Source organism: Drosophila persimilis, unplaced genomic scaffold, assembly GCF_003286085.1.
Source record: "Drosophila persimilis strain 14011-0111.01,24,50 unplaced genomic scaffold, DperRS2 tig00000191-arrow-pilon, whole genome shotgun sequence".
Classification (NCBI taxonomy): domain Eukaryota; kingdom Metazoa; phylum Arthropoda; class Insecta; order Diptera; family Drosophilidae; genus Drosophila; species Drosophila persimilis.
In genome coordinates this window covers 5,731,172-5,758,214 of record NW_020825298.1, presented here as the reverse complement: position 1 = coordinate 5,758,214, position 27,043 = coordinate 5,731,172, and the positions used below count along the sequence as shown (strand labels likewise).

The following is a 27,043-nucleotide window of genomic DNA, read 5'->3' as shown; positions in this document are numbered from 1 at the left end:
TGGATGAGTTGGCTAGGGCAGCGCCGGCCACATTGACTGCTCAGCTGGCTTTAGGAAGATGTTGTTGCCGGCAGCCATTGTGGGTCTTCTCTGTGGTCGGATTGTTGCTCCGGGGTGGTCTGGGGGCTGAGGCAGCGCGGAATAGTGGGCCACAACTGCGCCAAAGGGCGCCGCTGGTCTTCAAAATAGCCGCCACGGAAAATCTCCCCACAAATCCGATTGAGATGGCAGTGCTTCGATAGGTCGTGACAGCTGAAATCGATAATTTATATCGATGATTATAAAATAATCGATATTTGATTACGTTGATTATTTTGTAATTTTTAAAATACCAAAAATACCGAAAATTATACTGCTTGAATTCGTCAGTATATTTACGGTACATTTTCCAAAGACGGTATGTTCCTGTATCGGTCGGACGGTCACACTGTCCCTTAATTGAAAACAAATCAAGGCAAAATGCTAAAATAGTTTAAAATAGTTTTTTTTATAAGTGAAAAAGTGAATCTTTAGTGCAATTATGTTTCTGCCCGAAACAGCCATCTTCTGCATCACTCTGCTGGTCTATGGGGCCATACTTCTGCTGCTAATCTATTATGTGAGCTGTATATCTATATGTTCATATATGGAAAATTTATTAACAAACAATTTCATACAGGTTCTGACATTGGCGGACCTGGAGTGCGACTATTTGAACGCCCAGGAGTGTTGTCGACGGCTAAATTTCTGGGTAATACCTAAATTTGGCTCCCACGCCCTGCTTTGCGGCCTTCTCTTGCTGGGCGGACACTGGATAATGTTTTTGCTAAATCTGCCCATGGTCATTTGGCTATTTTACGAGCTGCATCGTCAGCGGCGGGATAGTTTAGGCGTCTACGACCCCGTGGATATACATAGTCGTGGATTGTTAAAGGTGCATTTAAGGAACTGCATGATCTATTTGGGCTACTACTTTGTCATGTTCTTTGTGGGGTTGTATTGGTAAGTACAAATTTCGAAATTCAGTTTGTAGCAGCTAACGATTTGGTTTATCTTTCTGTCCATAGCCTGATTTCATCGCTAATCAAGGGAGATCCCATCAAGCGGTACGAGGATGATGAAATTATCACAGACTTTTGAATTTTAGCTTAATACTAAGGCTCGACTCAAAGGGCTTCCAGATGAACGCACATTTTTGTTATCTGAATTTACACAAGTCAGCGATTTCAACACTCTATTGTCTTTGACTTCTTCGGCATTCTATAAACAGAGTTTATAATTTCAAAAACTTAACCAACCTAGTCGCACTTCATAATCATTTTATTTATTCCATTTTTAGTAATATAAGCGTATTCGATAAGACATCACAAAATACATAGCTATACAAATTCAACAACGCACTCTAGCTGATCTTTTGTTTATTGTAGAAAATCCACCACCTCCTCCAGCTCACGCTGGCGTGCCTGTTTCTGTGCCCAGCGTGCCTCGGCCGTTTTCACGCTAACCACCCAACGATCGTGGGCCAACTTAATGCCACACACAGCATTATCCAAATGCTTAGAGCTGGCTGCTGACGCTGCAACGCCCTGAACCGAACCCGCCCTGCTGCCCATGTAGGTTTGGGCATCAGATCTAGGGTGGCGTCGCTTGGCGGGACAGAGTTTCCCACCTCGGGGGAATGGAGGCTCGGCCAGGTATTGCTTAAGGCAGCCTTGGTGAAACACGTGACCACAGTACACACGTTCGATGTAGGAATCGGCATTCTCCTCCAGCTCAACATCCGCCGGATTGTTGGGCAAAACAGTGCTATCACAAATGGGACAACGTTCAACATGAAAGTCCCGGGTGGCCTCCAGGCAGAACTTTAGTGAACGATACATGCTCTTGGCTGGGCGAAAGTTGGCCAACTCATCTTTGCTTAGGCGATGCGGAGGTTCCACACACTGTCGGGCGATCTCCCTGGACTGTCCGTTGAGGTAGCGAACGAGAACTGCCGGCAAATTAGATTCCTGGCCTTTCAGCTCCACACATTGCACAGGATAGCTGTCGGGGACGACTGCCGTAACCCTGTAGGTATATTTCCCGCCTCTGGCTATCAACTCGACGCTGTTGTTCTTCTGCCGCAACTTTAGTTGACTCTCCACATGAGGAGACTCTCCATCGGCGAGCTCGGGACAGACCACTCGGGTCTTGATATCCACCCTCAACTGCTTTATTTCGTCGAGGCACACGCACAAGGGATTATCCGATAGATATTGCTGGGCAAATGACACGACCAGCAGAGCATGCGGTTTTCCCAAATAATCCCGGGCATGGTCATCAATTAGGCGGGTCAGCTCGGTGAGAAGCCTTTCCGAGTACGCCCGACTCTTTAATTCGACCAGAATGGGTGTACTCTTTGGGTAATCCTCAGGGAACCGCAAGCAGACAGTCATCAAGCGATTTGGTCGTTCAGGATAGATGTCAACTCTTATCAGGGAGCTGGAACAAATGATGATTCTACTATGCGGCACTTTCTTCTCACAGCTAGATCGAAAATCACTAACTTCCTGCTCAATAAAGTCCATATTGGAGGTTGAAGTGGGTTGGATTCTGATTAGTGGCTTTTTGTTGTTTCTTTTTTTATTGGACTGTTTTTGAACAGCTGTTCGCCTGCACTATTTGTAAAAAGGTGACGCAAAGAATTAATTTGTTTGGAAATTTGGAAAACGAAAACATTGACAACTAATTACTTTCTTTCCAATTCTATCGGAAATAAAGTAAAAACATTAATTGCCAATATCAGTTTCAGGTAAATTAAATCTTTTTAAGAAATCTTTGCGTCACCTTCTGCAACTTAGTGCTTGCGTGCGCGGTTTTGGGAACTTTGCAGCACTACACAGCTGACGCAAAAACTCAGCCACGTTGTGAAAACGCCGACAAAAATCTGACCGAATCGAAAAACTAACTAAATTAGAGCATATCAGATATGGTGCTGGATTTGGATCTGTTTCGCAGCGACAAGGGCGGCAATCCCAATGCCGTGCGCGACAACCAGAAGAAGCGCTTCAAAGATGTAGCCCTGGTGGAGACTGTGATTGAGAAAGACACCGAGTGGCGTCAGTGCCGTCATCGGGCCGACAACCTGAACAAGGTGAAGAATGTGTGCAGCAAGGTGATTGGCGAGAAGATGAAGAAGAAGGAGCCAGTGGGGGCCGTGAGCGAGGAGCTGCCTGCTGCGGTAACCACAAGCCTAACTGAGATTGTTCCCGAAACTCTGCAGCCGCTGACGGTCAACCAGATCAAGCAGCTGCGCGTGCTCATTGACGACGCCATGACGGAAAACCAAAAGTCCCTGGAGCTGGCGGAGCAGACCAGAAACACCTCTTTACGAGAGGTCGGCAATCACCTGCACGATTCGGTCCCTGTGTCTAACGATGAAGAGGAGAACCGCGTCGAGAGGACCTTTGGCGATTGCGAAAAGCGTGGCAAGTACTCGCATGTGGATCTGATTGTAATGATTGATGGCATGAATGCCGAGAAAGGATCTGTGGTATCTGGGGGACGCGGCTATTTCCTCACCGGTGCCGCTGTCTTTCTTGAGCAGGCGCTCATTCAACATGCCCTGCACTTGCTGTACGCTAAGGACTATGTTCCCCTATATACGCCCTTCTTTATGCGCAAGGAGGTGATGCAAGAGGTAGCCCAGCTCTCGCAGTTCGACGAGGAGCTCTACAAGGTGGTGGGCAAGGGAAGCGAGAAAGCTGAGGAGGCTGGCACCGACGAGAAGTATCTGATTGCCACCTCTGAGCAGCCCATTGCCGCCTATCATCGCGACGAATGGCTCCCGGAGGCTTCGCTACCCATAAAATATGCCGGCTTGTCCACGTGTTTCCGTCAGGAGGTAGGCTCCCATGGTCGCGACACTCGCGGCATATTCCGCGTGCATCAGTTTGAGAAGGTCGAACAGTTTGTGCTCACTTCCCCACACGACAACAAATCCTGGGAAATGATGGACGAGATGATTGGCAATGCCGAGCAGTTCTGTCAGTCGCTGGGTATTCCATATCGCGTTGTGAACATAGTGTCCGGTGCCCTCAATCATGCCGCCTCCAAGAAGTTAGATCTGGAGGCCTGGTTTGGCGGCAGCGGTGCCTACAGAGAGCTCGTCTCCTGCTCCAATTGCCTGGACTACCAGGCGCGTCGTCTGCTGGTTCGCTTTGGCCAAACCAAGAAGATGAACGCCGCCGTGGACTATGTACACATGTTGAATGCTACAATGTGCGCTGCTACACGTGTCATTTGCGCCATTCTGGAAACGCATCAGACAGAGACGGGCATCAAGGTGCCGGAACCACTCAAGAAATACATGCCGGCTAAGTTCCAAGATGAGATTCCGTTTGTCAAGCCCGCTCCCATCGATCTGGAGCTGGCCGCGGCCGAGAAACAGAAGGGAAAGAAGGACAAGAGCAAGAAGGATCCAGCTGCAGGTTAACCGAATACCTATCCGCGCCCCGTTATGATTAATAACTGCTAAAACTAAGCTTGCACAGTCCTCAAAATCTTTTGCTTATCTTTACGACTTATCTACTATTTATGGCATTTATGTGAACACTTTTTTTATCAATTAAAATGGATCAAGCTGTGCTTCGAATGCAATTCAATTGTTATTACTTTTATAGGTCCAACGATTGTTATGGGGACAGCCGAAACGGCCGGTAGAATTTCATGTTTCCAAGGCAACGTTTGAAACTTGTTTACCCTGTCTATCAATTTTATTTCACATTTCATATTTGAAATAAAGAAAACTGGAAATTTATACTTTGTGAAAATATATAAAAATTCACATTTCAATAAAAGATGTCTCATGCAAAACGTCGCGAAAAGTCCAAGTCCAAGGATACACGTTGGGATCGCATACGCAAGCGTCATCTAAATGCGAATTCTTTGGGCCTGAAGACAGATGCAGTGCGTCGCTTCATCGAAGTGGACTACGTGGGCAAGCGGCACGAGAAACTGCTGATAGAGGGCGAACAGGGAAAGCAATTGAATCCCAGTGTGATCATGGACATGCGCCATGAGATGGTGAGACGGATGCTTCTCCATATAATAGAATACCGGAGAGTAATGAGTCTCTTTTTCGAATATTTCAGTTTCAGAAAATACCGCACAAGCTGCCGCTAGCTACCCTGGCCCATGGCAGCTCATTAGAGTCCACCAAGGCTCACAATCTGGAGGTGGAGCAGCGCTATATCAACAATCAGTTGCAAAAGTTTCGCCAGCAGCTGGCCAGGCAGCACCCTCAGAGGAACAAGGCCATTCGAGTGCCGCCCACCAAGCCGGATTTCAAACTGAACAACGGTCCCCTGATGCAGAGTTTGACCCATGCCGCCCAGCACATTGATGATTTCTATAGCACTCCTGTCCAGGCCTTGGGCCAGGCGGCACAGATATGCTCGACCACAAAGAGTGTGGCCACCGCAAGCCTGCTCCACGAGCTGGGGGCCGAACGGGAGGCGGATGTGGACCACGAGTGGCTAGAGCAAGAGGCTCTGGTCGAGGAACTGCCCGACTTTAGGGTGGAGCAAGTAAAACCCTTGTCCATGGACTCCCTGGAGTATCGAAATTTCGCCAAACAAATTCAAGTGGATCAGAGTAAGGAGCTTCTCCTGCGCTGCCGTACACCCAGTCCGCTGACCTCCACCGAGGAGTTCTTCAAACCAATGCGAGCTGCTGCCGAGCGTCAGATGCTCCACGTTCGCACAATACGCCACGAGGAAGAGTTGCAGGAGCAGCAGTTAGAGCAGCCGCCACCAAAACTGCAGAGGGAACCCTCCACCTGCTCCAATACAAGCGATGGCATTGACTCGGTCATATCCGATCTGGCTGAGGAGGCATTGTACGAACTGCAAATGGAAGCGGCAGAAGAACAAAAAGAAAAGGAAAAGGACTTGGCGGTACCCACGAAGCATGTACAGTTCCAACTGCCGCCGAATAAGACACCTACACCCATTCCCATAGCAACTGTGGAGGAATCTGAGCCTGAACCAGAGCTAGAACCCTTACTCATCCGCCGCATAGAGCTTCCCAAAGTGCTGGTGGTGGTTAAGCCGAAGCAACCAGAGCCCACCCAAGAGGCGTCCAGTGCCAGTGAAGATGAGACCGACCTGGCCGCGACCCATGAGAAGCAGAAGATAATCGAGCAACTGTTTCAGGCCAGGGCCGTCACACAGATCGTGCTGATGCGCAAATATTTCCTCAAGTGGATACACTATACAACCCTCGAGAAGATCGAGCGAGAGCAGGGACATGCTAGTCAAGCGCGAGATAATCGCGTACAAAAGATCAACGCCTTTCTGGACAAGGTGCGGATGGAGAAAAAGCGCATACGCACGGCCCAGCAGGCGGACACGTCCAGCGAGGTCAACAAGGTCACTCAGCAGTCGCTGGAACAGCGCCAGGAGGCTGTCAAGATGGCCAAGCAGTACAAGAATAAGTATGACCTCCACTTATTGCTCTTTCAAACAATGGTTTATCTCATTTGTCCAAAAGATTGAAGGTGCAACAGGATATCATTGACCTGCAGAGGATCAAGTTGGAGCGGCAGGAACGTCTCATCATGCAGCTGAAGCTAAGCAAACTCAGCGACGAGGCCAAAGAGGCACGCGAGGATCTAAAGCAGGAGCTGAAGACAGTCATTCGATGCGGCGATCCCAAGGCAAAGGCCAAGGCCAAGTGCCTTCAGTTGATTGGCAGTCTCCGCGATGCCGATGATGAAGCAATGGCCAGGCTGCAGGGCAAGGCATTGCTGCAGCCCCGGTTCTTGCAGCACATGCAGGAACGGGCCGTGGAGAGGAGTGTGCGACATGAGCAGGCACGCCAGCGCCGAGCACAGGCCGAGGCCGAGCGGGAGGCCACCAAGCATGCCTTGGAGGAGGCCAAGGTAGGATGAATCTTTAATAATTATAGCATATATTGCCTATATACTTGTACATTTCCATTGCAGCGCCAAGAGGACGAAGAGGCCAAACGCCTGAGGATCGAGGTACTGAAGGAGAAACGCCGTCAAGAGAAAATGGCCAAGGTGTTGAAGGAGCGCGAGCGTCAGCGTTTTATCGAGAACACACGAAAGGCCACAGAGTTCAGTCGCCGCCTGTTGCTGCGCCGCGTGGGCATGGCGGCTTTTAAGCGTTTGCTGCAACGTAAGCGGGAGAATATGGTCAAGTCCGAGGAATTCCGACGACAATTGTACAAGAAGAATGCCTTCCAGTTCTGGCGCGGGTACACGGCATTCAGGCAGCGCGAGAAGATGGTGCGGGCAGAGCAGTGCTGGCAGCGCATTCTAAAGAGACGCGCCCTCAATGTCTGGATAGCGTACGTGCAGAATGAAAGAAGCAAAATGCTGGTGGCCATCGACTGGCATGCTCTTCGTACCGTCGAACACTGGTTTGACCGATGGCTCAAGTACACCACGCACTGTCGAATGGCTGAGGACACTAAGATGAAGCAGGCTATCTCCCACCACGAGTGGTATGTCCAACCTCCTGTGTTTAAAGTCCTCAGGGAACTTTTATATTGTTTGCATTTCTAGGCACCTGAAATGGAAGGTTCTGGACTGCTGGCAACGTCTACCTCAGATACTGAAAATAGAAAAGGAAACGGAGGAGCGACGCCAGCGCTGGCGCATGAAAATATGGGAGCTGTTGCCAGACTACAAGCCCCGAGAGGATAGTTTATGGTAGTTTAATTTTAGTTTCTTAATTATATTTATGTTGAATAGATTTGGATATTTGATTTAAGAGCCTTAAAAGCACTACTACTACTACAACTACCAAGAACATTTAGAGAGTGTGTGGAAATACTATAGTATTTGGGCGATAAGTTTTGTGCTTTGTTTGGTTTGGTAATTGGATCACTTTAGAATGGCACGCCAGTTGCTCCAGATGCGACTGCGATTGGCAGCTGCTGCGTTGGCTGCGCGTTTATATTCGTGGAGAGTGGTATCATTCCACCACAAGAATGCCTGGCGTGCCAGCAGGAAGGTTATATAATTGGCAATGAGTAGGCTATAGCAAGCCACCACAAAGGATATGCCCAATCTGTGGAAAGAGCTATAGTCATTGTCTACATAGATGTGTACTGTACTCACTCGAAACTCTCGAAGACTTCGCTGCAATCGTCCGGTAGGAGCACGGCATAACCGAATGGACGCAACACCAGAAAGGGATGACATATCGAAGTTAGGGTCAAATTAGCGCCCAATATCAAAGCGACCAGGGATGTGAATAGGCCTGATATATACCAGCTATGATTGCGCTCGCCAATGCAGCAGTTGAGCCAGTAGCTGTGATGGGAACGCCTCTTTACACAGGTGCCGCACACTTGGCAATGGTAGGCCCGTCTGGGCGTCACCTTCCGACAACTCTCACAGATGTTCGGTTGTCCATGCATCAGACCCGCACGCTCCGCTGTGTCTATGTCTACGACGTCCGCATCGTTGAGGTCTAGTACGCTTTCCATCTGGAGTGTGGTTTGCGCCTCCGCCTGCTCTTCGCCGCTTGATGCTTCTGCAATGCCGGGTAGCTCGTCCTTGGGTGTGGTGCCATACTGAGCCGAAACTAGATTGAGTGGAGCCAGGCGGTGCGTGCGATATAAACAATATATGCCCGCACAGGTGAAAAACATAAGGAAATAGTTCTCCTCCGGCACAAGTTCTAGCAATGGCACCTGACACTCAAATATGACGATCATGTAAAAGACGGAGAACACAGTCCAGCTAAGAAAGAAATTGGTCCGTGTGGCCGTTTTCTTGGCCAGCTGAAGACCCCAAATGGAGAAGCCCACCATGGTCAGCATGAGAACTATAGCAGTCTTGGAGTTCAAGGTGGCCAGTCCCAGCATGAGCGGAATTATGAAGGCTGGGGCAACAGCAGCCGGCGAAATCCGTTTGGCCCCGCCGCGCCACGGCAGGCGCAGGCGGTCTTGGAAGGCAATCAGCATGCCGTCTATATTGCGTGGATCAATGCGCCTACACGTGACTAATCTACAGATCCATCCAATCAAAACAAAACGATCATTGTAAAGAATTCAATGTGGTTTAAAGGGGTCCGTCTGCATACCGTGTGCATACCAAGTCAAAGTCCTCGCAATTACAACAGCATCCCAGGAGATGAGACTTCTGGTTGTTGGCTTGAGAAATATATTCGCAACAGCAAAGAGTCCTCTTGGCTTGGGCTTCGTCAGACTCTGCTTTCCTCGCCGCTGCAATGAAATCAGCAGCAGACATGACGAACATCGATTAGGCGAAAAAGACCGGCGATTGAACGTCAAGAATGGCAGCGTCCAGGCAGCGTGTACAGAAACAGTTTAGATAAGATTAATTCACGACCAATTGGCAGTCTGAATCTAAGTGTACAAGTGAACATAAGCTTCACTGTAGGAAGCATTTTAATTATTTTATCTGATCGACTGCGAAAAATACTCACACAGTTGGTCAACAAGAACAACAAATCGTCTGCACCCGGGTCACCCTGTAATTCATGTTAAATAAATCGCTATCCGCTGTCACGATTGTTTCGATAGTTGGTACTATTGGTTAGTGGTACTATTTAAATTTTATTTTTAAAATGCCCCGCTTTAGATTTTCGTCCGCCGTCCACACATTTTTGCTTTCAAAAGCTTTTCCCTTGTTAATAACATCTACGAACTGCTCAAGGCCACCGCCCACACCAAAGTAATGCGATTTTCCAGAAACTAAAACAATGCCATCGCCTCTCAGGCGACTGTTAAAGGTGTCCAGCAGCTTCTGTTGATTCTCTATGTTGTATATTGTCTCCGATGTCAGGATCATATCGTACTTTTCTGTGTCCAACGTGAGAAGAGCAAAATTTGACCAGTCACCGGAATAGAAACTCGTGTTTTCCTCTAAAAATTCTAATTTGTTATCATCCGAAAGATCCAACTGCACATTTAGCATAACATTTGGTATTGTTATTTGTTCCAAAACATCCTTGTTCTAAAGACATCAAATGACATGATTTCGTGGAAGTTGCTGTTGCTGTGTTTTTTTTTTTACTTACATAGTCTTGAAAGTCAACTTTTGCACCAGATTGTAGGGCATATATTCCCAACAATCCAGAGCCACATCCCAGGTCCAGGACTCTCTTGCCTTGCCAGTAACTGTCGTCATAGTTCTCCGATAAATATAGCAATAGATCGTCCGTACATTCCCATATTTTCGCACCACCTTCATAGACTCCTGCTATTAAATCCGAATGACTTTCCTCAGACTTCTTAATGTCGCGACTCTCCAGATCTCCTTGGATTTTTATGTCCTCAAGTAGAAACCCGGCTATGAGATGCCTTATTTCCGTATTGCCTACCTTCAGATCCTTGGCATTGAGTTCGTACAGATCCAGGCGAGATAACGCGGCTTTAGTCGGTTTAATTTGTTCTGCCTCATACCACACAATATCCTTGACAATTCCTGAATCCTCCTGCTCAGTTTTGTGTTCGCTATTCTCTGTAAATGGACTCTTAACTGCTTCTTCTGGCTCTACTTCAGTTTCTACTTCAAAATTGAATTTGAACATTTTAAAACGCTTGAGGCACCCGTTTTCGGTTCTTTCTGTCTGACAATGGTAAAGGCCTTCAAACGCGGAACTGTAATAGAACGTAGACAATCAAAAATGGTTATATATTTATTTATAAACATTTACCTATAAATTCAATGCCTCCGTCAGCTGGCAAGCACGCTTTTTTGACGTGTCAATCGATATGTGCCAGTAAATAGCGGCTATCGATTGCATTTTGGCTGCAACCCTGGTGTCGCACATCTCCAAAACTTGTTTTTTCGCAGGAAATATTTTGCCTGATAAATTTGTTTAATTTATGGCGGACCAATTGATCAACGAAGTAAGTTTGTTGTCATAAACATATGCCCTCAATAAATGTTTACTCAATTAGGGCGACCAGCCAGCGCCACTGATGTCCATCCGCCTCGACCAACAACTTGACGACAATGCAGTGACAGCGATCAATGGAAATGGTAATGGCAGTGTAGTGGATGCACCCGGCGACGCTGCTGAGGACAGTGTTGATGGTGAGAAACCGGCCGCTGAATTGGTTTTGCCCAAGGCTCTGGAGGACGTGCTTGCCCTGAAAGACCAACGAGTGGCCGAATTCGACGTGGATGCTGATTCCCTGGGTAACAGCGGGGGAGCCCTTCAGGACGGCGATGACGCCGATGTGGGGGAGGACAGTGATGATGATGCTGTGAACCAGGTGAACGGCATAGGAGGTGATAAAACGGGAAAGCAAAGCAAAGCGGAGAAGAACAAAAAAAAGAAACGCCGCAAGAAGCAGAATAGGAAAATACGCCAGCTTCTGGAGTACGAGAGACAACAACAGTTGGCCCACGTAGATGAGGCAGGAGGAGATCAGGAGGCCCCAGAGCCATTGGCCGAGGAGGCTAAAGCTCCGGCCAGTGACGAAGAGCAGGAGAAGCCAGACAAGGATAGTAGAAAGGACAAGCATAGAGACAGCCGAAGCAGGAAAAAGAAGGATCGCAGCGATGAGAAAGAAAAGGAAAAGAAGATCGCGGAGGGCAGCAAACTTGACGTAACAATTGAGTATGCTGTGGATTTTTTCGATTGAAATATTACCGGAGCTAATTAAATGATATTTGTTTATAGGTATGTGCCTGAGAAGATAACCATCGCAGATCTGGCGCCCATGTATCGCCAGTTCTACAGAGTTTTTGAACTCTTTAAGTTGGAAAATAAACCCAAGCCTGTGGAAAAGGACAAATTGGCCCTAGATTCGGAGACCGTGGCTAAAGCTAAAAAGGCCGCAGACAAGCTGCAGGACGACGATGACGATGATGGCGACGACGATGATGACCAAAAGGAGGACAAAGAGAAATTATCGAAAAGAAAGCTTAAGAAATTGACGCGTCTCAGTGTGGCGGAGCTTAAGCAATTAGTTTCCCGTCCCGATGTCGTTGAGATGCACGACGTGACGGCTCGTGATCCCAAGTTACTGGTCCAATTGAAGGCCTACCGAAATACAGTGCAAGTGCCTCGGCATTGGTGCTTCAAGCGGAAATATCTTCAGGGGAAACGTGGCATCGAGAAGCCACCATTCGATTTACCAGCCTTTATCAAGAAGACGGGCATCATGGAGATGCGAGAATCACTACAAGAGCGCGAAGATGCCAAGACGCTGAAGGCAAAGATGCGTGAACGTGTCCGCCCAAAGATGGGCAAGATCGACATTGATTACCAAAAACTTCACGATGCCTTCTTTAAGTGGCAAACAAAACCCCGCATGACCATCCATGGCGACCTCTACTACGAGGGCAAGGAATTTGAGACACGACTAAAGGAGAAGAAACCGGGCGATCTATCCGAAGAGCTGCGCATTGCTCTGGGCATGCCAGTGGGACCGAACTCGCACAAGATTCCACCGCCATGGTTGATTGCACAGCAGCGCTACGGACCGCCGCCGTCCTATCCGAATCTGAAAATTCCTGGACTCAATGCTCCCATTCCAGAGGGGACATCGTTTGGCTATCATGCAGGCGGCTGGGGTAAACCGCCTGTCGATGAGAATGGAAAGCCCTTGTATGGTGATGTATTTGGTACCAGTATATTGGACTTGGATGTTAGTATTGAAACGTTTCTCCATTTTTTTGTATTAATCTAATCTTGAAATCCTAAACACTTCTAGAACGGCATCGATGAAGCTGACATTGAGCGCAACCAATGGGGCGAACTGGAATCAGAGTCTGAAGAGTCCTCCGAAGAAGAGGAGGAAGATGGTGAAGATCTCGGCGATCAGCAGGATGAAACTGGTCTTGTTACCCCAGTCGAGGGTCTTGTGACACCTTCAGGGCTTACCAGTGTGCCAGCCGGCATGGAGACGCCCGAAAACATTGAACTACGTAAAAAGAAAATTGAAGCTGAAATGGAGGAGTAAGTGATAATATCCTGCTGGACCAGAACCAGACCAGACTCTTCACTAATCTCATAATATTCTTCCTTTCGATTAGCAATGAAACCCCCGTGCTGTATCAAGTGCTGCCGGAGAAGCGCACAGACCGCATAGGCGCTTCCATGATGGGATCTACGCACGTCTATGACGTTAGTGGTGGTAATGCGGCCAACAAACAGCCTCCCGCTCGGACCACTACGGATCGTGAGGGCATAGTGGAATTGGCCCTAGATCCCAGCGAATTGGACATGGACAATGACGCCATGGCCCAGCGATACGAGCAACAGATGCGCGAGCAACAGAATCACCTGCAGAAGGAGGATCTATCAGATATGTTAGCCGAACATGTGGCACGTCAAAAATCGAAGCGCAAGCGACAGCAAACGGATCCGGCAAAGGCCACAAAGAAGTACAAGGAGTTCAAGTTTTAGTTTAATCTTCTACAATATAAAGTAATTTTCCATTTGTGCTTCAAGAATGTCATTAAAAATAGTAACTAATGAGATTTGTATGCCCTTCCATATTTAATGGTGGAAAACGATGGAGCTGATTCCCCATTAACTTCCTTCATTTTTAATTTCTTCGTTGGATCTCTTGTGACAGTTCGATATTCGATTTAAATCATTTCGGCGACAATGGTAAAACACTCAGCAATCAGCTGATAGGATCTTCTTCCTTCCAGGATCTCCTCACTTTGTCTCGACCCTCAGGAACCGCGTGAATTGTGGAATTGGAGTTCCACAACAACAGACACCTGGTGGCACCTATAGCTGCTTAATGCTTCATATGGTACGAGAGTTTTCGGATCCTTCCCCCAATCCTCTCTGTTTCAATCATTTTAGCAAATGGAACTCTAATTGTCATCAGCGATATTCCATATAGAAATACATACATAGGATCTTATTAAAATAAAAAAGCAAAGGCTATAGGAAAAGGGAATATTCATTTTTGATCTTTGGAAATATCCTAAGTGTAAGAGATCGATAGAAGGAATCTGAATGCAGGAAGAACATCTAAAGCTCTCCCCCGAATGATCCGATGATCCCCCATCTATTCCAATCTTTGGTTGCTATTTCAAAGAGACTTTGAAGCTACTTTGGGCTACTACCATACCATGCTCACAATGCCAACCCCCACTCCATACAGTTTGCGGGATGAGCTATTTAATATATCAGTTACTCATAGTCCTTCACCAAGAAGGCTGTGAAAGGTAAGACAAAGCCTTTATTGTATTATTTTCAGAGTAGTGTTCTTTACGTTTAAGGAAGAGAAGTTTACGATAATGGTTGTATATTTCATTATCTAATGTCAAAAGTCAGTCAGTTAGTAACATTTTCCTTGCACCAATGCCTAAATTTGAGTATTTTATTGTTAGCCAGTTGGCCTACACTCGCCCTGCCACGAATGTCGCCTCATTTGCGTAACGGAAGACTTTTACTCTTCGTGGCTCTGATTTTCATACTTGTAAATGCAGAGGTCCCACAGCCGGCAGTCGAGGAGAGCATTCGCCTCGATGATGCTCTACTGGCGGAGCCCAGGCCCACGCCCGGACGGAGCATATTCTTTCACGAAACGAGCTGCTATGATGCCAAAAACAAAAATCTTAATATACTGAAGCTTACAGCCCGACAAGTCTGCGCTATCGAATCTGCTGCACTCCATAATCCGAATTTCCAAGTGTTCGTTTTGTTCGTTGACCGAAAATACAGTCTTGTTGTTGACCCCAACGTAGGGAATAGAAGCATCCAGCAGCCTCTTTTCGATGCCATCTTAAGCTATAGCAATGTCCATTTGCGGCGTCTAAATCTCTGGAGATATGCTGCAGGCACACCCATGGAAAAATGGCTCAGGGAGGGTAATCTGTTTCGCTCGCGGTAATTTGGAACTGAGAGATGTCCCTCCCAAAATGCAATAACATTTTCGTATTTCTAGATATCTGGCTTCCCACATCTCTGATTTTTTGCGTTATTTGACCCTGTTTCGATATGGCGGCCTGTATCTGGACTTGGATGTGGTCGTGCTGCAGAAAATGGAGGATGTGCCACCCAATTACACAGGAGTCGAGTCCGATCATATACTTACCGCTGGCATCATGAACTTAGCTGCCACTGGATTAGGTCATGAGATTGCCGAGTTCTGCCTGCTCGACTTTCAGCAAAACTTCAATGGTAGTATATGGGCCTATAATGGCCCAGGGGTTATTACACGCGTGGCCCAACAGCTTTGCGGCACTGATTACATCGCACTGATGCAGGATGATCGCAAAGGCTGCATGGGTTTGAAGGTATATGGGCGAGGCGCCTTCAGCCCTGTGGGTTCCCGTCAGTGGCGCGACCTTTTTGAGCCAGAAAAACTGGAGGAGACCATGGCCCGCACCAAGTACTCGTATGTGGTGCATGTGTGGAACAAGCAGTCGAAAAAGGTGCCAATCAAGGTTGGTTCAAGCAGCGCCTATGCCAAATTGGCAGAACAAAATTGCCCACGAGCCTATCATGCGGCGGGTGAATACTTCTAGGAGAATTTTATGAATTTTTATAATTGTTTCATCAATAAATTGATGTTCCTTATACTCTCTTTTTTCACCCGTTCGAAGGACTATTGCGGCTCAGATCGTTATCTTCCGTACCCCTATCAGAAGCCTAAGGAGACATGCACCCTTTGCGGTTGATCTTTACGGGACCAACTATGGCAATAATGAACCCATCTATAGGACTCTTCGCCAGCACAATGCGCTGCCAGCTAGAATGCGATTTGACTTTAGCCAGGGGAATGGAGCCATCAGAGAGTTGCATATAGATTTTCTTCTGTTTCATGTATAACTTTGTTATTTTTTTTATGTTTAAGATAGAAATATGTTAGTTTAGCCAGCTAAGGATTATTTTGATTCCCATACGGGGAACCATAGAACCATAGAAGAGGTAAATATTTTTCACCTACCTATCAGTAACCTAATGAGTGAACAATATCATTTAAAGTGCAAACATAATCAAGTATGCTTTGATATATTTGTGTGTATTACAGCGAACAATGTAGCCAGGACGAAAGGGGCCACGTGAACCGTCGAACGAATAAAGCAATAAACATTCGAATTAAAAGAGCAGAAAGAACAGACGAACGAAAAGGTACCTTATTGACACACTCAGTGAAAATGGTCACTCTCTTGAATTTTGGGAAAACCCCGATAAATATTCGAAGCTTCAGAATGGCTCAAATTATAAGCCTTTGAAATAAATTGTATACATCTTTTAGTATTATCGCCAGTAAGAAGACAATTGACACATCTATGAATCCGATTCAACTACTAATTTAAAATTGTATTTCCCAAAGGAGGCTGTTGAAAGAAAGACGAATTATGCCTTTACTATTTATTTTGGCCTTCAGGGAAGAACCTTGGACAAATATAAGTGTACTGAACTAATGTTTATAAGTGTTCTAAATTACTTTGTTGTCCAAATTTGAAAGAAGTTGTTTATCGAACTCAAAGTAAGCAAGGTATTGCAAGATAGTCCATCAATCTATACAGGAGTGCCCAATTTTCATAAAACCTTCAACATGATTCTGCGGTATTTTACCAACGGATTACTCCGATTGCTGTTCATGACTTTGATTGTGACTCTGATAGGTATCATTACACTCACATACAATTGGCCAAAAGGGGCAGACGTAGAGTCGGTGCCACAGTCGACAGTGGGAGCTGCAGAGGACCCTGAGCCGACAGCGGCATCTAGCGAGCCACTGGCGAGCATCCGTCTAGACGATGTTCTACTGGCGGAGCCCAGGCCCACGCCCGGACAGAGCATATTTTTCCACGAAACGAGCTCCTATGATGCCAAAAACAAACATCTTAATATCCTGAAGCTAACCGCCCGTCAATCGTGTGCTATCGAATCTGCTGCACTCCATAATCCGAATTTCCAAGTGTTCGTTTTGTTCGTTGACCGAAAATACAGTCTTGTTGTTGACCCCAACGTAGGGAATAGAAGCATCCAGCAGCCTCTTTTCGATGCCATCTTAAGCTATAGCAATGTCCATTTGCGGCGTCTAAATCTCTGGAGATATGCTGCAGGCACACCCATGGAAGAATGGCTCAGGGAGGGTAATCTGTTTCGCTCGCGGTAATTTGGAACTGAGAGATGTCCCTCCCAAAATGCAATAACATGTTCATATTTCCAGATATTTGGTCTCCCACATCTCTGATTTTCTGCGTTATTTGACCCTATTTCGCTATGGCGGCCTGTATCTGGACATGGATGTGGTCGTGCTTCGAAGAATGGAGGATATACCACCAAATTACACAGGAGCCGAGTCCGATACTTTCCTTGCCGCTGGCATCATGAACTTAGCAGCCAGTGGCTTTGGTCATCAGATTGCCGCCTCTTGTCTGCACGACTTTCAGACAAATTTCGATGGCAATGTTTGGGGGCAGAATGGCCCAGAGGTGATAACACGCGTGGCCCAACAGATTTGCGGGACCAAGAATATCTCAGTGATGCAGACGAATCGCAAACGCTGCTTGGGTTTTAAGGTGTTTGGTAGAGGCGCCTTCTACGCTGTGACCTCTGATAAGTGGCTGAACTTCTTTAATCCACATAAACTGGAGGAGACCTTGGCCCGCACCAAAGACTCGTATGCGGTGCATGTGTGGAACAGCCAATCGGAAAAGCAACCAATTAAGATTGGGTCAACCTGTGCCTATGCCAAATATGCCGAGAAAAATTGTCCACGCGCCTATCATGCTGCAGGTGAATACTTTTAGGAATTTTATCTTCAAGATTCTCTGAATTTTAAAATTGTAAACGTCTTATCATGGAACGGGCCAGTCATGATCGACGTCGGAGAATTGGGACTTTTATAAAATTAATATTTTGTTTTCTTTTACGTATGGACTAAGGGACTAAGCAGTACGAATACCCGTCTGAAGAATAGGCTATAAACTCACACATCCCTCGAGAGTAGGCCACATCATCATTCTTATTCCTTAAATTCTTCGTTTTGTTTTATTCTGTTGGAGGGACACAGACCAAAATCTATTAAATATAAATTAAAACATTTCTGTGTACACTCTAATGCTTTTGTTTGTTTTTTATACAATCAAACTTATTGCTTCTAAGAAATTACATTACGTGTTTGCTGTGTGACTTGTGCTGGGGCCAGAAACCAGGACTGGGGCTCGAGAAGGCAAGGATAGATGCAGGTGCACCATTAAAGATTTTAAGCTTGCGTTGGAAGAGCCACAGCTGCACCCGAATTAGAAAATTAGGAGTTTTCCCACACGCTGTCTATGATGGTCTACGCTGGCAGTACAGTACACGCTGGCGGCAGTCATTCGTCCAGCTGCTCATTGAGTTGTGCCAGGAGTGCTGCTCGCTTTGATTCCAGTTCGCCGTCGCTTAACGTTAGTTCCTCGTTACGTGAGCCTCCAGAATCCATGGACTGGACAGGACTGAGTGGTGACGTGGAACGATTGTGTCTGTTGTGTCGTTTGCCTTCTTTGTCTTTTTTGGAACGCTTTTCCTTTTTCTTCTTCTTGGCTGGCGAATGCGAGTTTGAATCGGTATGCAGGAGCGCCAAGCTAGGCGACAGATTCCCACCTAAATCTGACTCACATGACGACTGAAAACAAAAGCCAAAAAATTAGATTCCAAAACGGGAAGATTGGTGTGTATGACTTACGCCCCGCAGTTTGTTCTTGCGTTTCTTTTTCTTCTTCAGCAGCTTTTCGCTCTCGATGCTGCCAATGGAGCTCAGTGAATGCTGTAGAACCAGAAGTAAGAACCATTAATGGTTTCGGAATTTTTCAAACTACTTACGGAACGGGATTTGGATCGCCTTCGTTTTGACTTTTCCACCTCAACCATTTCATTTTCAATGTCCGATCTTGATGTAGATCTCACTCGCTTTTTGTGCTTCTTATTCTTTTTCGATTTACGCGACCGGGAATGATGATGGCTGCAGGCATCTTCGCTTTCCTTAATGAAGTCTTCCCAGATTTTCTCAACACCGATTTCCTTCTCGTAAACAGCAAATGCCTCCAAGTGCTCCACCAGCTTCTTGGCGCTGTCATAGGTCTCGGCCACAGACACATTAGCCTCGAGCCATTCGTTTTTAATTTCATTCTCCAGTTTTCGCAGTCGTCGCACCTCTTCCTTCATGCGCTCTTTTTCAATGGCCTCCGCCTATAAAAAAAAAGTGTTTGTATTGCGAACTCTAAGCTAATCCTTACCATTTCCATACCTTTTCTAGCAGAGAATTATAGGTTAGCTTCACGTTGCCTGCATCCAGGCTGGCCGAACGTTTATCCTCGCACACCACCGTGGCAAAGTCCTCGAATGATGTCTTGGCCTGCACCACAAATGCCTTTTCTTTGAGAATCTCTCGTATGATTTTCCGTTCGTCATGGAACCGAGCCTTCAGATTCTCCACGTAGAACTTGAACAGATCCAAAGGCGTTGATCCGCTCTGCCCGAGCATGGCCGAGAAGCGTAGGTCCGCGGATATGATGGGATACAGCTCCACCCACAGCGACATGGAGGTGAGTTTGCCCTCTTCGTGAAGGGAGTCGAGGAGTGCCAGAAAGGAGTCTCGATTCTTGCGCTGCTGTCGCTTCATTCGCTTCTTCTCCCGCTCGCGTTCCTCCTCCTCTTCCTTTTCCAGCGTGCGTATGTGCTCCTCGAAAACAATTAGAGCATCCTCCTTGTCCATGCCCAAAAGGGTCACATCGTTTTTGAATGCGGCATTGTCTAGGAGCATAACCTGAGCTTCGGACCAGGTGGTGGCATGATTGATGGATGTCATAGACTCCAGAAGCTCGCCCAACACCTTCATATTGCGCTTCTTCAAGACACGCGCCTCTTCTTTCTCCCTTTTGCCAAGATTGAATATGCAATCCTCATAGATATCCCGTCGATCTGTTTCAGGCACTACGGTCCATGTCCGATTCCCTGCAAAGACCTCCTCACAGCGGAAATACTTCATCTGGGAGTTCATCTTATCGCTGGACATAAGGAATTGTTCCAGGTCCTCTTTCGCCTTTTTGGCCTTCAGCCGCGACTCTTCTCGCTCGTCCTTCACCTTCTGCGTCTTGTAGGCATTGAACGTTTGCTTGCGCTCGTTGAGGTTCTTGAAGGCGCTGTAGCGCGGATCCTTTGATATTATCTTCACACACTGATCCCAATTGGCATTTGAGGGCACATTGCGGTCCCGGAGTAAGTCCTTGAATGCTTCTATGGCCTCGCGCTTGTCCTTAAACACCAGAGGACTGCCATCCGATGACTTTTCATCCTTTTTAGCTAAAATAATTCCATAGAGCAATCAGTCCCGAAGTTACGTTAGGGTCAGACGCACTCACCATTCGGTTGTGGCACTTCGATGGCGGCTAATGTGGCTGCCATGGCCTGATCGAGAGCCGATGATGAGTTCTCGTTACTGCTCGGCGTAAGCGGCGAATGAATCTCGGGCGTGGGTATCCTTGGGTCTGCGGGCAAAGCAGCTGGCAAAATACTTGCCAATGCAACATGCGGAAGCAGTCCCGTCAAACTGGAGGATGTCATGGCTGCCACCGCTTTGGCTGCAGCTGCAGCTCTGAAACCAATCCAAGGGAGAGCCAAGGGTGAGTAAATAGAATAGTCAATAGCTGTGGAGCCAGTGTACTTACTCCTCCGCCTTAGCCTTTGCCTTCATGTCTACATATTCCGGCGGCGGCTCCCAGCAAGTCTCCTTAGTGGCCACATTGTGGTAATACACTTTGCCCGTATCAGAGCGGTATTCCTTCCAGGGGCACTGATTGTGCAGCTGTTCGGCGGGCGTCATCAGAGCCTCGGGTTTCTCCCACGAACTTTGCTTTGTATTTTGATTGTAGTAATAAGGGCGTCCATCTGGGGCCTTGTGCTCTGTCCACTCTGTGTTGGAGGCCATCACACCGAATGCCGCTGCCAGTTCGGGCGGTGGGGGAGCAGCAAAGCCGGGCGGGGGAAATTGTGGCACTATGGCAGCCGGCGGCGTGTATCCCATTCCCCTGCCGACCGCTGCTGCTCCATTTCCAGCGCTAGGAGGAACATTCATTTCACTATTTTTCTATATTTTATTTAAGCGGTACTACGTCTACCGGTCGTTGCGTATGCGATGCGGCCGCCAGTAGAATTTTTATATCGACGTAAATGAAAAAAATTCAATGAAAACGCCGCTTTCCACACATTTGATATATCGCTGGGTTTCTTTTCACAGCTATCGATAACATATCGCAAAATGCAAATTTAATTAGAGATGGGTCCTCTATCTTTGCACGATGATCATATAGCGAAGATAAAATATAGATAGAATATATATGAAGACTTGATAAGATATAATTAGAATTTCCAACTTGTAGGAATACATATCTTGCGGCCGGGAGGTTAATTGAGAGGTAAAAGTAAACTCATATCTATGTACAGTTTGCGTGTATCGTATATACCGTTAAGACATCTGGCTCGAAAACAACGAACAGCGCATCACTGACAGGTAATGTACATACATACATAGGTGTCGTTATCGCCCTCGGCTTGCAATTTATATTAGCAAAACATTGTAAAACAGACGTTCCGGACTTTTCTTTTCTTACCCACCAGAGTGCATTGGATTATGTTGAGAGCAATGGCAGTGTAACCGCGCACTCGGAGTAAGCAAGTTGTTGCCTTTTCTTTGGCCATAACATCTCTAAGGAGTGTCAATTTTTTAACCAGCCCGCCTGCCCTCGCCATGCTCCTGCGTCTGCCTTTGCTGCTGGTGGCGCGTTATTTGCACAACGGAAGACTTCGATTGCTGTTCGTGGCACTGATTGTTATGCTGATAGGTGGCATTGCCCTCACATACAATTGGCAAAATGATTTGCAGCAGTGCTTCATGGACATCGAAGAGGCAATACAGTCGACAGTGTCTAATGCAGATGCAGATCCGCTGGCACCCATCCGCCTAGAGGATGTTCTGCAGGCGGAGCCCAGGCCCACGCCTGGACGGAGCATATTCTTTCACGAAACCAGTTGCCACCAGGCCGAGAACAAAAAGTACAAATTGCTGGAGCTAACCGCCCGTCAAGCCTGCGCAATCGAATCTGCTGCATTGCATAATCCGAATTTCCAGGTGTTCGTCTTGTTCGCCGGTCCCACCTACCGACCTTCACCCAAGGGGCGAAATAACAGCAACCAGCAGCCGCTTGTCGATGCCATTTTAAGCTATAGCAATGTCCATTTGAGGAATCTGAATCTCTGGCGCTACGCTGCGGGCACACCCATCGAGGAATGGCTCAAGGACGGTAGTCTGTTTCGTTCGCGGTAAGCTGTATCTCAGAAGCGTGAATCCGAAAATTCAATAACGTCTTCATATTTTTAGATATTTGTTTTCCCACATCTCTGATTTCCTGCGTTACTTGACACTGTATCGCTATGGTGGCCTGTATCTGGACATGGATGTGGTCGTGCTGCAGAAAATGGAGGATGTGCCACCCAATTACACAGGAGCCGAGTCCAATACTCACCTTGCCGCTGGCGTCATGAGCTTAGCTGCCACTGGCTTTGGCCATGAGATTGCCGAGTCCTGTTTGCGCGACTTTCAACACAATTTCGCAGGCAAAGATTGGGGAAACAATGGCCCAGGCGTGATAACACGCGTGGCCCAGCAGATTTGTGGCACCAAGGATATCACCCTGATGCAGGAGGATAGCAAACGCTGCTTGGGCTTCAAGGTGTATGGGCGAGGCGCCTTCTACGCTGTGCCGTGGAAGCAGTGGCGGGACTTCTTCGAGCCCGAAAAACTGGAGGAGACCATGGGCCGCACCAAAGACTCGTATGTGGTGCATGTATGGAACAAGCACTCGAATCAGCTACCGATCAAGGTTGGTTCAAACAACGCCTATGCCAAATATGCCGAACAAAATTGCCCGCGAGCCTATCGTGCGGCGGGCGAATACTTCTAGAAGTATTATCTAAAAAGTTCTCTTCATTTAAGTCTTTTGTATATGGATATTTCCCGCTGAAGTCCAAAGAATTATCGCCCAGCGAGTCATCGTTTATAGGTTTTATGTGTTGCTAATTTTTTTATTTCTTACTATGTCTACTTATTATTATGTTGGCAAACCACGCATTCCGATATAAAAAACAAACACATACATGTATAGAACGGCTATGGCTATTCAGATACATACTAACTCACATTTATTATCTCAAATACTCATTCTGTTGATTCGCTGAAAACGAATCTATATTTATATTTGCACAATATTATTTGCATTACTCTTGGAAATTAATTCTGATAACAGTACACTAACAAATGAACAAAATGAAAAAGGCTATCAGTCGGTGAGTCGAAAATTGAAATATGTATGTACGATGCATGATTCACCGGAAACCGAGGAAGAGGTTAAAGATAAGAATTCGAAACAGTAGTAAGATATCTCCTAAGTATTTTCGGTAGTAAACACGTATGTATATTCAATGATCTGGGGGAATGTATACAAATATTTTGTAAAAATATATCGTCTTGGAGGCAACTCCTTGAACATGGGGTACGGTACGGTACTCGTAAATGGTGCACATAACTCACATAGTCTGGATGGATGTATACAATAGAAAATAAATATATGAAATATATTTGTAAAAGCTTATTTCCAATCGTACAGAGCAACAAATTTTGTATTAAAAATATGTAAATTATGTGTTAAGCGATTCTCAATCCCTTTTATGTGCAAAAGTGTTCTCTAAATAGTTTGCACCATTTTCTAAAACGAAATGTGGCTACACATCCTTTCTGATGATATGGTCCTTCACATGCACTGCACCTGGGAGAAGCGCAGACAGGCTCCAACATTGTCTTCAGCATTTGCCTTACCCACACCCACGCCATCGCCAAAATGAACGCCAATGTAGAAGGGGGTGACGGTACTTTCTATGCGGCATGGCCGAATGCCCGATGAGCAGAACTGGGCACCACAGTGGACGGGCTCACAGCCGGGCAGGGGACCCAGGCCAGTACCAATGAAGTCTTCGATGATGCAGGGCATTGTTATGCGATCCGTGCAGGTGCTGAAGAATTGTCGGGCCTCGCGACGACGCCGCCGTCGCAGTTGCAAATCAAAAGCGTTCCGTAAGAAGCCGAAAAGATCGAATCCTCCACTAGGCCTGCTGCCCACCGGCCGTGGACGTCGTGAAAAACCGGGCTCTTCTGTGGTTGGAGGACTTCTAAAGAAAAGGAAGCCACCATCGTTGTCGCCGTCATCGTCGACACCATCCTCCCCACCTGAACCTTCCACATCATCGCTGGCCGGTGAAGAAGCTGGCGCCTCAGAGGAAGATGTGCTCTCTTCGGTGGCGGCCACTGTGCTGGAGCGTAGAGGAGCCGGAGTGGTGCTTGTTGTCGTCGTGGTCATGGCTGCTGTGCTGCTGCTGGCGGTCGAACTAGTCCCCGATGACGCCGCTGCAGTAGAATTGCTCGACATCATCGACATCAATGTCGTGGTGGTAGAGTTGGCCATGCTAGCCAGCATCTGCATCAGGCTTGTAGACGTTGGAGCCGATGTAGTCGTTCCCCCATTAGCTGGGGCAGCTGGTCCTCCTCCACCTGCATTATCGGACTGTGCCATAGCTGGATCAGGATTCGCAGCTGGCCCAATTCCGTCGTCATTCAACGAGAAAGCTGTTGTTCCCGAAGCCATTCTCCCACCTCCACCAATCCGAAATGACTGCTCATCGCAAGGCTGATATATAATCGAGCACATATCCGTCTCCTGGCGCACACAAATGCGATAGTTCTGGTTGGCTAGGTGCCTTCCATTCTCGGCAAAGTTGAAGGTCTGCATGACGCCCTCGATACCCGTGTGGTACTGCAGACAACCCGCCGGAGCTCGCTGGCTGAAGGGTATCTGCACCACGCTCATCTCCCAAATGCGGAGTGGCAGAAACCGATTGGACAGGTTGAGATTGATGTCAATGAAGCGATCACCAGTGGCATTGCTCGGGCTGCTCACATTGACTGCATCAACGGGACGTAGGCTGCCATACAATGGGGATTGACGTGGCGAGGCACGAGCTCCAACATCATAGTACACTGAAGGGGAGAAGGAATGAGATTAGGGAGGATATCATCATCTAGGAATACTGATCATCTCACAATGCTGTCCACTATTCTGACCGCAAAGGGAGATGGATCCGCCTGGCCCTCCACTGATGTTGAATACATCGCCCTCACAGACGCCCGTGCGTCGATTCGGTTGTCCCAGCGTAAAGTGATGAAAGTCGATCCTCAACTGGCTGATATCATCGCTCATCATTTTGACCTTTAGACTGCAGCCACTGAAATTTGTGGGCATGAAACTGGGAAAACTAGGCGAGACGATATAGGTGATGTTGTTGGTTATGGTGACATTGCAGCTGGCCAAAAAGACACAACAGACACCGAATCCCATGGCACATTCACCCTGGGCCTGGCCACCCTTTTGGCGGCACTCGTAAGCATTCAGGCAGTTGCCCATGCGACGACCATCGTTGGACAGGCATTCCCCATCGACGGGCACAGGAAACAGATGAATCACTGGTGTGGTGCGGATATAAAAAGAGATTCAATTGGGAAAGCACCTTGGGATTGTCTTTAACGTACCCTTGCCATGTCTGCTATTCCCTCCCAGACTCTGATTGAGACTCTGCTCGGGGATGGCTGGCTGCGCCACCTCTACTTGTTCCTGGATTTCAATGGCAGTCACCTCATCCCCCTCTTCCTCTGTGTCCGATTCATTTTGATTGTCGTTCCAAATATCATAATGATACATGGGTGGCCAGGCGGTTTCATTGGCGGGCGCCAATGATGATGCCGATGCAGGAGCGAGGCTCTGCCGATCCACCAACAATATGCAAAGTGTAGCAATGAATGGCTGCAGCAGGTTGCCAGTAGAACCACTGCCACAACCGGCTCCAGCAATAACTTTCTTTTTTCTTTCACTGCTGCCGCTGCTGTGGCTGCTGCCTCGTAATATCGCGGCTATATGGCAATTGGACTTGTTGTTCGCATCTCCGCTTTGCGACATCAGCATTTTTATGGCTTCCATGTCCATGCCATGTGTTCAGCTGCTGTGGACTCCTTCTGCTACAGGCTCTGCTTCACCACTCCGTATTTTTTGTTGAGCGCGTGCGTTTCGCTGCAAAGTTGAATGAAAAGTGCGCCCGTCTCCACATCTCCAGGTGCTTGGATGCTGCTGTGTCTCTGTGGTTTCTGTCTCTGCCCGGGTCGGGACTGCTTTTCTCTGCTCTGCTCACCCAGTTGTGGCTGTCTTCTCGTCTCTAATCTCTACTTACTTGCTATTTTCGGCGGTGTAATGTTCCATTTTGTTTGCTGACTCGGTCATTGGGACTGACTGCTCTAACTGTGTCGAGTATTGAGTGCAGACTTCCAACTGCTGAGAGAGATGCTTTGATTTCAGAAGAAGTATTTAACACAGATTACACAGGCAGGCCATTTCGAACATTTTAAACTTTTCTACACTAACTGTTTGTTTGTGCATATATGGGCTTTCCCAAGATGTTCTGCAAAGTGCATTACTTAAATATTCCATTTCTTATTTTGTGGAGCTATATTATGGGGCTCGCTGGTAGATCCGTGGCGTACCGAAGCACCGTAAAGGAGGACGTTGTACCAGTATTTAGAATACCTCGTATATACCTATTTGAAACTTTCTTTTCCGAGAATGCTAGAAGACCGTCCGTTATAACCTTGTCCTTAGTTGATTATTTCTCAGTCAAGAACAAGAAGTTTTAAGGACTAGAATTATTTAATTTAGAAGACTGAAAGCTGCCGCAGATCCTCTTCATTCTTCTATGCATCATCGGTTGAAATCTTTGAACAAAACTGCAGCTAGAGGAATTTTGTAAGTCTGCGGACAATACAATAATCGTCTGATAGATCACTTAAACATTGCACCTCCCATCTCATATTTGGCTATCACTTCAACATACATATCACTGACAGATCTCCTTACCGTTCCTTTCACACGCTTTCATACGATGCTTATCCCCTCGTTTAAGCCAATCCGCGTCAAAGCAAAAGCGGCCAAAAGGAAGGTTGCCTTGCATATTTA

At 47.1% G+C, this 27,043-nt stretch overlaps 12 protein-coding genes across 14 annotated transcripts; 7 read left to right on the top strand and 5 right to left on the bottom strand.

Moving 5' to 3' along the window:
- Positions 1–490: 490 nt before the first annotated feature.
- LOC6589516 (protein cornichon homolog 4) lies at positions 491–1,127 on the top strand. The gene is made up of 3 exons (XM_002015154.2): positions 491–598; positions 659–981; positions 1,047–1,127. Exons 1-3 carry the CDS (start codon positions 521–523, stop codon positions 1,117–1,119), a joined length of 474 nt encoding a protein of 157 aa, XP_002015190.1. The 5' UTR covers positions 491–520; the 3' UTR covers positions 1,120–1,127.
- A 257-nt stretch (positions 1,128–1,384) lies between these two features.
- LOC6589517 lies at positions 1,385–2,571 on the bottom strand. Its single transcript, XM_002015155.2, has one exon. It carries the CDS (start codon positions 2,544–2,546, stop codon positions 1,398–1,400), a length of 1,149 nt encoding a protein of 382 aa, XP_002015191.1. The 5' UTR covers positions 2,547–2,571; the 3' UTR covers positions 1,385–1,397.
- A 301-nt stretch (positions 2,572–2,872) lies between these two features.
- Positions 2,873–4,617, top strand: LOC6589518 (serine--tRNA ligase, cytoplasmic). Its single transcript, XM_002015156.2, has one exon. The coding sequence runs from the start codon at positions 2,948–2,950 to the stop codon at positions 4,451–4,453; it is 1,506 nt and encodes a 501-aa protein (XP_002015192.1). The 5' UTR covers positions 2,873–2,947; the 3' UTR covers positions 4,454–4,617.
- Positions 4,618–4,670: 53 nt separating this feature from the next.
- On the top strand, positions 4,671–7,771 carry LOC6589405 (uncharacterized abhydrolase domain-containing protein DDB_G0269086). The gene is made up of 5 exons (XM_026988357.1): positions 4,671–5,043; positions 5,112–6,454; positions 6,511–6,901; positions 6,965–7,488; positions 7,550–7,771. Exons 1-5 carry the CDS (start codon positions 4,819–4,821, stop codon positions 7,698–7,700), a joined length of 2,634 nt encoding a protein of 877 aa, XP_026844158.1. The 5' UTR covers positions 4,671–4,818; the 3' UTR covers positions 7,701–7,771.
- Positions 7,701–9,348, bottom strand: LOC6589406 (palmitoyltransferase ZDHHC23). Of its 2 annotated transcripts, none has more exons than XM_002015158.2 (3): positions 9,078–9,348; positions 8,108–9,001; positions 7,701–8,057 (listed from the first exon to the last, which is right to left on the bottom strand). In XM_002015158.2, exons 1-3 carry the CDS (start codon positions 9,251–9,253, stop codon positions 7,871–7,873), a joined length of 1,257 nt encoding a protein of 418 aa, XP_002015194.1. In that variant the 5' UTR covers positions 9,254–9,348; the 3' UTR covers positions 7,701–7,870. The 2 variants fall into 2 exon arrangements, with proteins under 2 accessions (XP_002015194.1, XP_026844159.1); XM_026988358.1 differs by having other exon boundaries at positions 9,089–9,155.
- Positions 9,349–9,553: 205 nt separating this feature from the next.
- LOC6589407 (histidine protein methyltransferase 1 homolog) lies at positions 9,554–10,700 on the bottom strand. Its single transcript, XM_002015159.2, has 3 exons — positions 10,677–10,700; positions 10,038–10,620; positions 9,554–9,973 (listed from the first exon to the last, which is right to left on the bottom strand). Exons 2-3 carry the CDS (start codon positions 10,548–10,550, stop codon positions 9,563–9,565), a joined length of 924 nt encoding a protein of 307 aa, XP_002015195.1. The 5' UTR covers positions 10,551–10,620; positions 10,677–10,700; the 3' UTR covers positions 9,554–9,562.
- Positions 10,701–10,808: 108 nt separating this feature from the next.
- LOC6589408 (splicing factor 3B subunit 2) lies at positions 10,809–13,456 on the top strand. Of its 2 annotated transcripts, none has more exons than XM_002015160.2 (5): positions 10,809–10,872; positions 10,924–11,588; positions 11,652–12,621; positions 12,688–12,932; positions 13,010–13,456. In XM_002015160.2, exons 1-5 carry the CDS (start codon positions 10,849–10,851, stop codon positions 13,380–13,382), a joined length of 2,277 nt encoding a protein of 758 aa, XP_002015196.1. In that variant the 5' UTR covers positions 10,809–10,848; the 3' UTR covers positions 13,383–13,456. The 2 variants fall into 2 exon arrangements, with proteins under 2 accessions (XP_002015196.1, XP_026844018.1); XM_026988217.1 differs by having other exon boundaries at positions 10,834–10,872; positions 10,933–11,588.
- Positions 13,457–14,291: 835 nt separating this feature from the next.
- LOC6589409 (lactosylceramide 4-alpha-galactosyltransferase) lies at positions 14,292–15,589 on the top strand (the record flags this gene model as incomplete). The annotated part of the gene is made up of 3 exons (XM_026988225.1): positions 14,292–14,825; positions 14,884–15,385; positions 15,545–15,589. Coding segments are annotated over exons 1-3 (1,017 nt in total), but the record flags the coding sequence as incomplete, so codon positions are not given.
- An 804-nt stretch (positions 15,590–16,393) lies between these two features.
- On the top strand, positions 16,394–17,871 carry LOC113565738 (lactosylceramide 4-alpha-galactosyltransferase-like). The gene is made up of 2 exons (XM_026988759.1): positions 16,394–17,066; positions 17,125–17,871. Exons 1-2 carry the CDS (start codon positions 16,504–16,506, stop codon positions 17,705–17,707), a joined length of 1,146 nt encoding a protein of 381 aa, XP_026844560.1. The 5' UTR covers positions 16,394–16,503; the 3' UTR covers positions 17,708–17,871.
- Positions 17,872–17,919: 48 nt separating this feature from the next.
- Positions 17,920–21,123, bottom strand: LOC6589410 (pre-mRNA-processing factor 40 homolog A). Its single transcript, XM_002015162.2, has 6 exons — positions 20,606–21,123; positions 20,300–20,532; positions 19,186–20,240; positions 18,762–19,127; positions 18,625–18,705; positions 17,920–18,564 (listed from the first exon to the last, which is right to left on the bottom strand). The coding sequence occupies exons 1-6, from the start codon at positions 21,010–21,012 to the stop codon at positions 18,274–18,276; spliced, it is 2,433 nt and encodes an 810-aa protein (XP_002015198.1). The 5' UTR covers positions 21,013–21,123; the 3' UTR covers positions 17,920–18,273.
- A 254-nt stretch (positions 21,124–21,377) lies between these two features.
- Positions 21,378–23,584, top strand: LOC6589411 (lactosylceramide 4-alpha-galactosyltransferase). The gene is made up of 4 exons (XM_002015163.2): positions 21,378–21,447; positions 21,523–21,604; positions 21,669–22,256; positions 22,315–23,584. The coding sequence occupies exons 3-4, from the start codon at positions 21,685–21,687 to the stop codon at positions 22,895–22,897; spliced, it is 1,155 nt and encodes a 384-aa protein (XP_002015199.1). The 5' UTR covers positions 21,378–21,447; positions 21,523–21,604; positions 21,669–21,684; the 3' UTR covers positions 22,898–23,584.
- A 159-nt stretch (positions 23,585–23,743) lies between these two features.
- LOC6589687 lies at positions 23,744–26,023 on the bottom strand. The gene is made up of 3 exons (XM_002015164.1): positions 25,573–26,023; positions 25,087–25,506; positions 23,744–25,023 (listed from the first exon to the last, which is right to left on the bottom strand). The coding sequence occupies exons 1-3, from the start codon at positions 26,021–26,023 to the stop codon at positions 23,744–23,746; spliced, it is 2,151 nt and encodes a 716-aa protein (XP_002015200.1).
- Between the last annotated feature and the right edge of the window lie 1,020 nt (positions 26,024–27,043).